At 43.1% G+C, this 14,845-nt stretch overlaps 1 protein-coding gene across 2 annotated transcripts in view; it reads left to right on the top strand.

The window, feature by feature from the left end:
- Window positions 1-14,845, top strand: part of CMYA5 (cardiomyopathy associated 5) — a 108,470-nt gene that overhangs the window by 71,973 nt on the left and 21,652 nt on the right. For both annotated transcript variants that reach the window (XM_061619803.1, XM_061619793.1), the window contains exon 9: window positions 1,989-2,136. In XM_061619803.1, coding sequence (XP_061475787.1) covers window positions 1,989-2,136 — 148 coding nt within the window. The remainder of the gene's footprint in view (window positions 1-1,988; window positions 2,137-14,845) is intronic.

The raw sequence follows: 14,845 nt of genomic DNA, 5'->3' as shown, positions 1-14,845 counted from the left end.
TTCTTCAGTGTATTGCTTCCATCTTCCTTTTATTTCATCTGGGTCAGTCAGTGTGTTCCCCTGTTGATTATTCAACATCCCTACTGTTGGTTTAAATTTCCCTTTCATTTCTCTAATCTTTTGGAATCTCTTGTTCTTCCCATTTTGTTGTTCTTTTCTATTTCTATACAATAACTATTGTAATAGTTTTCTTTGTCCCTACGTACTAGTCGTTGTATAGTTGCATTTAGGGTTCTCACTGTGTTTCTATCTCCTTTTGCTTTTGCTTTTGCTTTCCTTCTCTCTTTAACCATTTTAAGAGTTTCTTCAGTCATCCATTGAGGCCTTTCTCTCTTTTTAACAAGAGGTATTGTCTTTTTGCATTCTTCCCTGATAATGTGCCTGACGTCAGTCCATAGTTCTTCTGGTTCTCTGTCAACTAAGTTTAAAGCCTCAAACCTGTTCCTTATTTGATCTTTATATTCTTCTGGGGTGTTATTTAAATTGTATTTTGGCATTATGAGTGCTTTGTTGTTCTTCTTTAGCTTTACTCTGATTTTCGATATGATCAGTTCATGAACTGTACCGCAGTCTGCTCCTGGTCTTGTTTTTGCAGAAAGTATGGAACTTCTCCATCTTCTGTTTCCAATTATATAATCAATTTGATACCTATATTGACCATCTGGTGATGTCCACATGTACAGTCGTCTTTTTGGTTGCTCAAAAAATGTGTTGGCAAGAAACAAATCATTGGCTTCACAGAATTCAATAAGTCTTTCTCCTGCTTCATTTCTGTCACCTAAGCCCCATTTCCCCACAATTCCTAGTTCTTCTCTGTTCCCTACTTTTGCATTCCAATCCCCCATAATTATCATCATATCTTGTTTTGGTGTGTGATCAATTTCCTCCTGCACTTCCGCGTAAAATCTCTCCAATTCTTCTTCTTCTGCGTTTGATGTTGGAGCATAGACTTGGATGATGGTTATGTTAATAGGTTTCCCGTTTAATCTCATTGATATCACTCGCTCAGACCTTGTGTTGTAGCTCCTAATTGCTTTTGCTACATCACTTCTCACTATTAAAGCAACCCCATTTCTTCTTGATTTCTCATTTCCTGCATAAAATATTTTGTAGTTGCCTGATTGGAAATGTCCCATTCCCGTCCATTTTAATTCACTCCCGCCAAGTATTGTAATGTTGATACGTTCCATTTCTTGCTTGATAATTTCTAATTTTCCGTGGTTCATGCTTCTCACATTCCATGTTCCTATTGTGTGCGTCGTACAACTCCGGACTCTCCTTTCGCATCTGTGCGCATCAGCCTCTAGGCTTCCTTTCGGCTTTGACCCAGCTACTCGGACTCGTCCTTTGTTCTTCCCCAGTAGCTCGGTGAGTGCCTTCTAACCTGAGGGTCTCATCTTCCAGCACTATCTCGTGTTGCATTTTGGATACTCTGTTCATAGGGTTTCCGTGGTAAGAGGTATCCAGAGGTGGTTTACCATTGCCTTCGTCTGAGTTTGGATGCATCTTAGTCTGGTGTCTCAGCTTTGACCATTCTGCCATGGGTGCCTCTGCTAGGAGTCTAACCTCTTGCTCTAGACTCCTGACAGCATTGCTCTCAGGTTCTTCAGCACTCTCAGACCCCCTCACCACGTTAAGGTGTGGATCCTAAAGGGGGAGACTAATTGTACTTTGCTGTATTTTTTGTTTAATTGTTTTAATTGCTAGCTGTGATTTCTTTCTCCTCCCAAAGGGGCAAATGAGGCGAAGGGTCTCTCTAAATAATAACAACAACAACAATAACAATAATAATAATGATAATACATTTGTCTAGATCTTTGTCTCTGCTGAGGAAATGAAAATGGACTTTAAAGAAATGAACTTGTCTCAAGGCAGAGAATGTCATCTTGATGTTAGCAACACTGATGTGCTCATTCATTTCAGCTTATATATACTGTAGCCATCACAGCCTCTTTTGTAGTGCATCTAACATGATGCTGTATTCACAGCTCCCCCGACCCCTGTAATAAAGGCAGAAGAATGCAGTGTGTGTTGGAATGCTGCCACCATCCGATGGAGCACCATTAACCCAGAAGCAACAGATTCTTTCACACTTGAGTACTGCAGACAGTATTCTCCTGAAGGAGAAGGTCTCAGGTCAGTCCCCTATGCTTTGAAATGCAGATAAACTGGATTAGAAGCTAAAAGGAATGTTCCGGAGTTGGGATTATTTTGAGAGAAGATAATTTTGTTTGTCTCAATCTTCCTAAAGAAGAGATCAGTTTTGGCATGGAGATTAACATTTGTGCCGGATGCTAATCTCTGAGATTATACTCAGAAAATCAGAAGTACCTTTCATTTCTGCTAGTAAAGAATAAAACTACTTTATATTAAACCCCAAAGACTTTCTTGGGTCCCATCCAGAGGTGGATTAAAAGCAGAGGGCTGTAGGCTAAATCAACATCCCATGCACTCTGCTTCTCTCCTGCTGAGTTCATACACAAAGATGGGTGGGCATGCATAACTGCAGCAGTCTTATTTGCTGCTATCCACTCTGTGGTGTAGTGGATAGAGTGTTGGACCTGGGCTGGCATTACAACAGTTGAGATTCTTACTTTTCTATTTTTCAGACTAATGAAATTCATAGGATTATTGTGATGAGGCCATGGGATATCCCTCCTATATGCCACCCTGAGCTCCTTGGTGGAAGTGTGGGCTATAGATGTAATAAATATTTATCTGTCTTGTGTTGAGCAGATCTTCAATGTCTTCTCCTGCACATGCACACACACACACACAAACACACAGAGAGAGAAAGAGAGAGAGAGAGCGCGCACTGGTTCAGCCTTCCTCAACCTGGCACTTTTCAGCTGTTCACCAGCTGTCTGGTGCTGATGGGCACTGTAGTACAAAGCATTTGGGGGTTGGACTTGATGGCCTTATAGGCCCCTTCCAACTCTACTATTCTATGATTATATGATTCTATGATTTGGAGGGTACCAGATAGGGGAAGGCTGCACTGGGTTAACATGAGATGGAGGTGGATCTACCGTACTCTGAGCTTAGGAGCCCAGTCCTGGAAGAGCTATGGTGATGCTCTTCCTGGTGGTAAGTTCCCAAGCTAAAAAAAAGGACAAAGCAGGAGGCTTCCATGTTGTTTATGTCTCCTACTCTAGAGATTACTTAGCATAATGGCTTATTTGGACCTGAGAACCACATCCTGTTCCTGTTCCTTTATTTGTTTTTATTTGCATTTTGGTTTTTTCCCTGCAAATACAAGTTGTTAAAGGGAGCAATGTGTATTTGCATACTGGTCTCCTTCCCAGGAGTTGTGCCGCTCCCAGAGAAAGAAGGATGTGACTGATAGCAAAGGCTGGGGCAATTCATTAGTTACAGGCATGGATGTTGTTATTCAAAAAAGCTTATTCTTTTATTTTCTTTCTTGCAACTCATTTTGTGGTGGTGTGTTTGTCTTATAAAACCTTTACTTTGAAAGAAGTAGCTTTGCACCTTCTCTGTGATATGAGAGGGAGAGCTCTGCCTAGAACATAAAAACAGCCTCCTGAATCAGGCCAAAGGCCTATCTAGTCCAGCATCCTATTTTCATAGTGGCCAAACAAATGCCTATGGGAAGCCCACAAGCAGGACCTGAGTGCAAGAGCACTCCTCTCCTGCAGTTTCCAGCAACTGGTATTCGGAAGCATACTGCCTCAAACTGAGGAGGTAGAGCATAGTCATCATGGCTAGTAGCCATTGATAGCCTTATTCTCCATTAAATTGTCTATAAGAACATACATTCCAGCTCCTTTGAAGACCCGAAGAAACAATGTTTTCCCAGACGGAGGCTGAGTACTCAAAATGTGCTGGTTCCATGAAGGTAGCCACTGAAAATCCAAAATGCTGTAGTGTGACTTCTTATCTCAAGCATGCTGTCAATTTGTGTTCATGGTAGCTGATTTCACCCATCTGGTTCTCCATATGTATGTACAATGATCTGCATTCTGCACATGAATCAGACTTAGAAGAAGCAGAGAATCAGGGCCATATATACTGCAAGGGCAGGAGCTACAGGGGCTCTTCGGAGGCCAACCCCCCCTTAGAGATGTTCCAGGATCCTTCCTGAATGTTCAGCTTTTATTGATAAAAGCAAGACTCTCTTTTTACTTGTGGAGGTGTAGTACAAGCATCTAGGCAGTATTCTAAGCAATGATTCCTGACTCCTAGGCTGCATCCCCATGAAATTTCTGGTTGCTGAAGATTTCACTGAGCACATATTACTTGTTAGCTTCCAAATGAGCACATGAAACTGCCATAGGCTGAGTAAGGCCATTCTCCCTTTGGTCTATCGTTGTCTTCTCTGTTTGGGCATAGCTCTCCAGGGTCTCAGGCAGAAGTCTTTCTCAGACAAGTTATTTGACATCCTTTTAGCTAGAGACACCAACTGAATCTGCCACTACCTATATTCAAAGTATGTGCTCTGTTGCTGAGCTGTGGTTTTCTCCCTTGTATAGTATAACAGGTAGGGCTCCAGACTTAAGAGTGTTTTCACACAAAGCATTTTTGAATCTCTTTCATGCTATTTATTATCTGTATGGATACTGCCAATATAGTGTATAAAGTGTACACATGCCTTTAAAAAGCCAAAAATATGTTCTGGCTAATCTAGGTTTAATGTTTGCATTACAGACCTAAATAATGCAGATCCAGATTTCAGTCTCATGGGAAAACACCCTCGAACTTCTCTGAGAAATCTTATTGCTGAAGTCCCTGGGCTTATCCACACAGGAGCATTACCTCTTTCTAAAGACACTGATGTTACCTATGTTTTCTATTTACATCATCCACAGTAAGGGCTCAATGCCAGCTGCAAACACAGTGTTTCCATTCACACTGAGGGGAAGGATCAATCGTGCATTTCCTAATGACCATGCCCTCTAATTTAACATTTCCACTCCCTCTGGTTACCTAGCAACCAAGCATGCTCAGTTTGTTCTACTTAGTTTCATTTTAAAAAAAACTGGAAGTGCGATTAATTGTATTTTTGCTGGTACAATACAGCTGAAATACAAATCTTTATCTGAGCAGTATTATTTGTGCAGTAGTAAGTGGGAAAAGAAAAAAAGGGACCGTTTGCAGCAACATTAAAAAGGCCAGAGCTTGGAAACGTTACTTTTTTGAACTACAACTCCCATCAGCCCAATCCAGTGGCCATGCTGGCTGGGGCTGATGGGAGTTGTAGTTTTAAAAAGTAACTTTTCCAAGCTCTGAAAAAGGCTTGCAGAATGGGGGAGAGCAGCCGGAAACGAAAGAAGGGGGGATGAGGGAGTGGGCATGGAGAGCGGAACGATTGCCACACCCACCTAAAAGCATTGGAGCAAAGCATCTGCAAGCACTAGAGACACAGACTTAAAATGTTTTTCCTTCCCTTTTTGTATTATCAGAGGATTGAGTTAGTATGGATTTACACAGGGAAACCTGTGTGATAGCTTCTGATTGCCAGTAACGTTGTTACCATGCAAATTAATAGGGGTTTTGAGTAGCACCAAACACACACTAAACCACCATGTAGATGAGCCCTCTTATTCTGAAGGATGCAAATTCACTTTGGATTAAAGTTTCATTGTTTAAATTAGGATGTCAGTTCCATAAGATAAAGATTAGTTCCACAGTGAAAGTAAACCAAGCTGCACTTCAACCAAAAGCTTTTTTTGGAATACAGAACCCCAGTTCCTGTCCCTCAGAACAATAGCTTCAAGTATCATCATATTATATTATTGATACTGGCCTCATTCAGACATAACACTAAACTATGGTTTAGCAGTAAGTGGATGAGCCTAAAAATTATTGGCTTGCATGTTCCCCCCTCTGCCTCTGGCACAGTAGCAATAGGGTTGCCAGGTTCATGGCCGGAGACTGATCCTGTATCTGTAGGAGAAGAGGAAGTCAGCCAAGTGCAGGTGTTCTTGCAACACTGTAATGGGAAAAACCACAAGGTGGGATTCTCCCTTCCCCCTGCACAACTTTTAAAGATACAGAAGACCTCTTATGCAGGGGGAAGGGAGAATTCCACCTTGTGGTTTTTCTCATTACAGTGTTGCAAGAACACCTGCACTTGGCTGACTTTCTCTTCTCCTAAAGATACAGGATCAGTCTCAGGCCATGAACCTGGCAACCCTAAGTAGCAAGCAGGAAGTTGCAAACTTTCACTTCCATTTTTCATCAACATCTGACCCCTGAAACAGGACTGGGGAACCTGTTGCCTTACACATGTAAGATTAACCTGCAATTAGATAAAAATGAAAGCAAATGCTTTTCCTTATGCCTAGGCCAGAATTGAAGCAGGAGGAGTATGCAAGCCCGATGCTCACCCAGGCTCATTCATATAATGCTAAATAGTTAAGTATGTCCAAATGAGGCCTAGGTATTGATAATGCTCATACAGGTGGAAATTGATCACAGAGGAATAGTATTATCTTCCTAGATTGACAAGAAGGAAATGGTATTGCTAAAGTAGAAGGAAATGGTATGAAATAATATTTCAGGAATTTATAATTATACATGGGATTTGGCGGTTCCAACCCGAATAAGCTTTGCCTGTGTTGGACTGCTTCTTTTATCAAACACTTGATTATATCCAAGCTGCTTGTGCATTGCTTTTTAAAAAAATAAACTTGATTAATGATATGCAAAATAAATACATATATTATACATATAAAAGAGTCAACTATATTTCTATATTTCTGCAGCATAAATTTATAAATCTAATAGTACACATACATACTTTTATACAGTTACAGTATAAACTGCATATGAAAATGTATGAAGAGAAATTTGACTAAAACGCTGAGGATACAAAAAAATCACAAATTGCTGCAGATATCTGGAGAACTGAATGTAAGATTAGAGAAATGATAAACTGAGAGAACGAAAATTGACAGATCTTTCCAGATCCATCGGTATGCAGGAGTGCATTCTGCTTAGTAATAAGCTTTGGACACTTCAGAGCAGTGGTGTTAGCCTGCCAGGATGCTCTGGGATATCAACCCTTTACTTTTTTGGTAGCTGGAGCCCAGCTGGAGCCCTATATCTCCTACAAATTCAATGGGATTTACTCCCTACTAAGTATGCATAGGGTTGCAGCCTTGGTTAACAGGATGTGGGGTTTTCTTGTACTGGAAAAATTTCCAATCATTTCCCCCATCCCTATCCGAACAGTAGTTTGGGAGAGTTGAATCAAGTCAGTTTGACCTAAGTCAGTGGAAGAAATGAGTGTTGATTAGCAGTTTGTATAGAACTAATTTTTTACCGGAGAAAGTAGCCATTCCCAACTGTGAACCAAGGAAGCTGTCTAGGTCAGTATCATCTACACTGACTGACAGCGGCTCTCCAGGGTTTGGGGCAGGGAGTCCATCTCAGGCCCTGCCTGGAGATTCAGGGGACTGAACCTGGGATGTTCTGCATGCAAAACTGATGTTCTCCCACTAAGCTACAGGCCTTCCCCTAAAGGCGGCGAGGATGAAGCCTATAGAAGAAGCTATAACAGAGTTCCCTCTCTGTTTGCCCCCACTAATTCTCAGATAACTCAGGTAGTGGCATTACATACTGTAAAATGATCCTTCTGGGAAAGCACTGAAGTGCATACCAGTTCATGATTGCTTAGGTTTACTACTAGATGAAATTATACATTAGAGGGGAGGAGGAGGAGGGCTAGTGGTAGTTTGTAGCCAAAAACAATAGAGTTTGATTACCATAAATTAAAAAAAACTTAATTTGTTAGAATGTGCTCGAGAGGTTCCTGTTTTAGAGAAAGTGGAATGGAACATTTTTTTAAAAAATTGAATGTCTTTTGTCTCTTTCCTTCTTATGCCCTCTGAATTCTGTCAAAAGCTCTTGTAGCAATTGAGTAATATTGACAGACTGCCAGGATCTGTCACGCTTTGCTAGCACAATGGAGCCGTTCTATTTTCAGTGGTATTGAAAGTGGTAGCTGCAGTGTGTAGAGTTTGCTGTATCAATCATCAATAACACTCAGTGTATTTTTAAAGACTGATTTCACCACCACCACCTTCTTCTGTGGTAGGAATGAAATTGTCCAACATGATAGTTCACAATAATTTAAATTCTGTTAAAACACCCAAACTGATCAGAGGATTGAGAAATAAATCACCCATTTTTCTCTTGGCTGCAATCAATATCTAAGCATTATATTATCTAATCTTTTCCCTTTCTGGGCTGGGGAGCCTCAGGCTCAGAGGCCAAAATGTGGCCCTTGAGGCCTCTCTGTCTGGCCCTTGGGACTTTCCCCAGGCCACACTTCTCACTGGCCCTCCTCTACACCCTCCTCCAGGTCTTTTGCCTGGGTGGAATGTATCACTGTACAAAGATACAAATCACATCCATTGCCCTACCCACCACTGGCACGTGGCCCCCAGAAGGTTGCCCACGAAGGAATGTGGTCCTTGGGCTGAAAAAGATTCCCCACCCCTGCACTAGCTAAAGGCCCAGAAAATCTGAAGGACAAGAGAGTGGGTAGAGATGGAACATCTAGTCCTTTCTCCATTCCTACTATTACCTACCTACCCGTGTACTTACGATACCTAGCCCTATTCTCCTGCCCACTACAGTGGCCGCTGCCACGCTATGGACAGAGGAAGGGTCTTGGTTTCCAATGTGGCTCTGTCCACTGTTTTCCCAAAGCAAACATGGCATGAGAAGAAAACCCTGAAACAGAGAGCATTGCTGTGCAGCCTATATAGTTGCCTTACAGAAATGTATTGCAAAGTGGTTGATGGACAAAAGAGACTGAGTAGGAGAGGATCTGTTGGTCATATTGCTGACAAACCAGACTGTTCTTTAGGATTTAAAAAAGGCAATGAAGCACACCAGGTTGATTCCTTTCCCAGATTTTATTTAGAGGGAGAGGCAAGATATTAATAGTACAGGGGGGAAAACAGAAAGGTACGGGCAGGTACAGTAGAGGTAGGGCTCATCCATACTTTTCTTTATTCTCCAGTGTAAGCCCTTGTGTCTCCATTAATTCGTCCTCTTCCTTATGATGTTGGCCTCCAGTCACTGCCTTCCCACACTTTCCTCTCTAATCTGCAGTTTCTCATACCAGCTATACTGCAAAAAGGAGAGAAAAAGCGATCCAAGGAGGGAGTCTCGGTTGCTTTGCCTCAAACACTCCTATGTGGGTTGTTCTAACTCCACCTCCTTCCATGCCTCCCTCTTCTATTGGGTTCTCATTGGCTCCCTCACCCCTCTCCTTTCTGATCTGAACCAATCAGCAACTCTCCCTGTGCTGGGAGGGAAGGAAGGAAAGGGGAGTTTGTAAACAAAAATGGGCATACCTAGAACTATGTATGAGGAAATAGTTTGATGGGAGTACATAGAAAGTGTAAACCAATCAGGTTTCGACTACCAGCACGCAATTCCAATAAGGAAGACATGGAATTTTAGTATAGTCTGGCTGAACCCTTACATCACTTCAGTTACTGGGAACCCTGCTGCAGTAACAGACATGCCCCACCCTGGGTGCAGTCAATAAGGAGGTGCAAGATGGAGTAGGGTTACCAGGTGTCCAATGTTTGGCTGGAGTTTTGTGGTTTTGGGGGATCCCCTCCGGGTCTCTGGCTAATTTACCTTAGTCTCCAGACTCTCAGCTTTAATTTTTTTAAAAATTAAGTTTCTGGGTGGTCTGGTTCCCGAGATATACACCAAAACGTCAGCCGCCGCCCCCACGACTGTTTAATCTGTTTAATGGATCTGTATAGCAGCTCTTAGCTCCAGAGCTTGGAAATGTTACTTTTTAAAACTACAACTCCCATTAGCCCCAGCCAGTATGGCCACTGGATTGGGCTGATGGGAGTTGTAGTTCAAAAAAATAACTTTTCCAAGCTCTGGCTCTAACCCCACCCTTTCAGGATTGTAGCCAATAAGTGAAGCTAGGGTTGTGATTTGTTGACCCAGGCAGTGCTCAGGCTTCATTGCAACGTCAGAAAATGGTGGTTTTGTGATCTTCGGTTTGAGTAAGTAAGAATATGGTTTAAAGTTTTTTCTCTCTTGTGTACAAGAGTCAGACCCTGGGCTGTTGGAGAGGGCAGTGCTTTGAAAACCTTGGCAATATGAAAGTATTTAATCCAATACTTGCTTTTCTGGGAGTAAAGCAATGCTAATCCCATGTACCTGGAGTAAACCCCATTGAATTCATTAGGACTGACTTTTGAGTAGACATGGTTAGGATTGTGCTGTAAATTAATGGACTTTTGAGTAAACATAACAAAGAATTGTGTTTGTGTTGTAAATCCAATCCTATTTTTAAAGCAATTAGGCAGGGTTTACCTATGTCAGGTCCAGGATGAGACTGAGGAACCAGACCAGTGGGTGAAAGCAATTCAGTTTTTATTAGAGTGACATCCACACAAACGCTGCGCCTTCTCATAAAGCGCCACTGACTTACAGATCCTGCGACATGGAAAGATAGTTGACAGAGCGAAGTGCACTTTCCCGCCCAACTCTTAAGTAGGACCCAAACGGGCGCGAAGCCTTTCACTCCGCTTCAATCCACCCTCAGGGGCCACCTGTCTCCCCATCCCCCTTTCTTGTCTCTTCACTCGTCGTCGAGTACGCGGTGAGGGGGAAGCGCCGGCCCCTCCCCTTCTGAAGATTCCGACTCCGGTATGGGCATAAGGGGAGGTCCGGGCGGAGGGGGAGGCGTGTGAACTTTCAAGGTTGGCTCCGAGACTCTGGCGCTCCCAGGATCTCCGTTGCTGGGCAACCCTATCTCTGGACATTCCTCTCCTTCTCCTTCGCTCAAGTCTGACAGGGGGCTCCCCTCCCCCTCGTCTTCTGACTCTAAATCCACGGGACCCCAATTCCGCGTCCCGACAACCTAGGTATCACATTTTTTATTATGTAGGAAACTAATACTGATTTTTTTTAAAAAGGTTCTGCAATGACCAACTGGTTTGACAATAAACTATTATATGGGGTGTATATTTACAAGTGTGTGTATGGAGTCTTTCCAACAACCCTGTGAGGTAGGGTTGGTGATTGGAAAACAAGGCAGCTCACAATAAGAAATAAATCCCTTTAAAAACCAATAACCATAAAACAAGTATAAACAGTTGCAAAACAGCTTAAAGTGGCATGATTCTGAATTTTGGTTTGGGTGAATGAAGTTTATTTATTTATTTTTATTTATTATTTGATTTATATCCCACCCTTCCTCTCAGTAGGAGCCCAGGGTGGCAAACAAAAGCACTAAAAACACATTAAAATCATAAAAACATGTTGGTTGCATGGCAGTTTGTTTCTTGCCCAATAGTGGTAAAAGAGAATTCACATATCTGAAAGTGTGGCTGAAGTTGTTGTTCCCAAGCTGCTGCCTGTGTTTTCTCTCTGTCAATTATTACTCACTGGAATTGGGTTGGCTGTCAAAGTGAGTTTATAGCAGCCCACAGGGTGGACAGAAAGGGTAGAGAATCTTCTTACTCTTATTTCTCAGACCTCTTTCTGAAGTGAAGGGTCAAATCTGTAAAGAAGTTTGCAGCAGCCACATTAAAAGATAAGGGCAGGGGATTCCAGGCAGGGGGTTGCCAACCCTGCTTGGATATGGATGCCTTTGCAGAGGATCCCTAGTCAAGCTTTACCAACAGCACAATCCAAACTATATCTACTCAGAAGTAAGTCCTGTTGAGTTCTGTGGGGCTTAGTCCCTTAGTTAGTGTGTTTAGAACTGCAGCCTTCAGGGGCATCCATCTTTACTCCCAAATGCTCCCATCTAGCATCTCCACAACACTAAGCTCCTTTCTTCCTACAGTGGTCTTCTGGTGACTGGCCTGGCCTGAAGGCACTTAAACCCTTCTTGCCGAAAGCAAGTAGGCTAGATTAAATGTTCCCTACCCAGGCTCCATCTTTTAGCTAAGATTTCTAGCTTATTTTCCAATCAGATTTTTTTTAATTGTATGCTCCAAGCAACTGTGATTGATGCTTAATGTTTCATGCTTAATGACATCACTCGGGCCCGCCCTGTGACATCACTCAGGCCTGCCCCCATGACATCACTCGGGCCCACCCCTAAAATCTCAGGTTTTGGGATGCTTCTGACCTGACAACCCTAAGATGGAGTGTTCATTATGAAGCTGGACGTGCAGCTACGGAGGCCGAGCCGTGTGCATCGTGACAGGTGCCTCGTGGGGCTTGGGCCAGAGCCTGGCATGCCTGCTGCTCCGCAGCTGGCATCCGGCTCGACCCTGCTGGTGGTGGCGTGCTCGGCCGGTGCCTTGGGCGAGCTGGAGGGTGAGCTGCATGCCACCTCCCCAGTGCTGCACGTGCAGGGCCTGCCTGCCGACCTGGCCTCGGACGAGGGGCTGCAGCGCATGCTCCAGGCTGGGCAGGCGTTCCACAGCAGGGCTGGCCAGCTCCAGCTGCTTCTTCTCATCAACAACGCTGGTGAGCACCCTCTCATTTGAAAGAGGCGCCTCTGAGGCTGAGCGAGTGCAGAGTGCTTTCGCTCTTCATGGTTTGCCAATCTCTCCCCCCCCCAAGTTCCCGTGCCCTGCTGTAAGTAACCCTCTGCGGGCCGCCTTCTGCTTCCCACGCCCCCATGGAAGTTTTGGATTGGAAGCTCCTGGGGGCAGGGACCTCTTTTCTTGTACCCTGTAAAGCACTAGGCACAGTGATGCCATCATATAAGCAATAAAATACCCCCCCGTGCATGGTTTAAGCAGGATGGGAGCTTGTTAAATAAATTCCAAGACAGTTTTGAGGTTGGCAGCAGGAATCACATTGAGGTTGTTACTGTGGGAATGCCAGTAGAGAGGAGTCAAATGTTTCCATTTTTAAACATGTCTGTTTGTAGTTCATGGGGGGAAAATCTAGTGCAGGGGTTCCCAAACCTTTCCCCCCAAGGACCACTTCAAAATTGCAGAGGGCCTTGGTGGGAGGGGACTATTTAGAGGAGGGAGTGTTAAAAAATGATCCGCTCCGGGTGTCAAATACGCTAGGTACTGCTGAGAACTGCAGCTCTGTGAGGGGAATAGGAGTCTTCTAACAACTCTCAGCACTCTTTACAAACTACAGTTCCCAAGATTCTTTGGGGGAAGCCATGACTGTTTAAAATGGTATGACACTGCTTTAAATGTATAGTACAGATGGGGCATTGTATAAGATGTAACGTTGGGAAGTGGAGGGTGGAAATTTTCCTGTTTGTCAGTGTCCCAAGTCTGTAGAGATGGGAGGAGGGAGGGAGGGGACAGTACAGTGCCAATGATGAAAAACGGTTTATCCATTCTAAATAGCACTTTGTGGTATTGTGCTTTAGGGACCAACTGATCTACTCAGTAGTTATCTAGATGCTTGAATGGTATATCCCAAGTCGTCATCTTAGTAACATCACTATTTGTAGAAAGATTTCCTTCTTTTGTTGCTCACGTCTTCCCAGCCCTAATCTCCTCTTCCAGGATACTTATTATAAGCAAGCTAGTTCCTTTCTTCCTCTCTACCATCATCTCCAGTTTTCTTTTTCTTTTTTTCCTTCAGCTGGTACTGTCAACCTTCTGCAGGTCCTGAAAGTTTGCAGGTTCTTATCAGGCTGTTTGGGGGTTTAATTTCCAAACGTATATAATTTTGATTTTAATTTACATCTGTGTGCCCAAGTAGTTTCCCAAGTATGTAGATCCAACTACTTTGTTCTGGAGTGACCCTGTTTTGCTTCAAAATCTGATAGCCACTGAGCCAACCAAGTACTGGAATGACTGACAGACCAAGCAGGAAGTTCTAGAGCTCCCCAGACCTTAGCCTCAGGACCTGTTTTCAGTGCTAGAGCTTGCTATGGGAATATGGGCCTTGGTGGGATTTTTCCTCATAATTGTGTAATGACAACAAGCCAGCACACATCTGGGATAAAGGATAAAGGCTTTTTAGGCATCAAGCCCTGAGTGATGAGTGTAGACTTTGTCCTCCACTTGTTCATATCCTGAAAGAGAAGGGTTGTGGTGGCATAGTATAAATTGACACTAAAGTATAAGAGTCATTTCACTCAAATTGTTATTTCTGTAAAATTTTATACCCTGCCTGTCTCCTTTTTTTTTTTTTTTTTGCAAAAAACTAAAAAGGCACTCACTGTGCCTAACATTCTATAAAACTTGCCGTGTAGAACTGTGCCGATGCAGTTCTGCTACAAATTGTTCCCATGTGGGAAGGTTGGCTGTATTCTACTGCTTATCTCTGTTCATAGTGAGTGCGAGTTTGTTTTCCTATGCTTTCTGCATATGCTGGCACTTCCTCAGAGATGTGGAACAGCCAGCATTTGTTATGTGAAAATATTGTGGATGTGTGGATGGTGTGTAGGAAGGCACTGATATCAGAGTGCCAAGCCCCTACGCATATACTGCTCTAGTTTTAATTAAGACTGCACTGAATATTCTCGAGTTTGCCTTTAAATCAGCACATTTGACACAGCCAAATGTACAGTGTGTGTGTGAAACTTTGCTGAACATTTGAATTATTTCAATGCGCTTTGCCACCACTTTGATCCCCTGGTTGCTGCTTTTCTCTTTGCCACTTTTTTTCTTTGCCGTCACTCCTCTTGACCTCACTTATCTGTGCTGCTGCTTACTATGATAGGCTGTAGCAATTTTATTTGCAGACTTCTGTGATGATATCATGTCAGACATAGGGTTGATATGTTGTTAAGAAGTTCCCGTGGATTGCTGCAGTCAAAACTAACAATCTAACTAAAACATATATCTTGAAATTTAGTTAAAAAAACTGTATTTAGAAGCCCCTCATAATGTGAACTCCTAAGCTGTAGCTTACTTAGCTTATGTGTATATCTGGCAGTCTCGAAAACAGACTTTGGGGA

Source organism: Rhineura floridana, chromosome 1 (genome assembly GCF_030035675.1).
Source record: "Rhineura floridana isolate rRhiFlo1 chromosome 1, rRhiFlo1.hap2, whole genome shotgun sequence".
Taxonomy (NCBI): domain Eukaryota; kingdom Metazoa; phylum Chordata; class Lepidosauria; order Squamata; family Rhineuridae; genus Rhineura; species Rhineura floridana.
The sequence above is the reverse complement of the archived record's forward strand: the minus strand, read 5'-3'. Positions and strand labels throughout refer to the sequence as shown.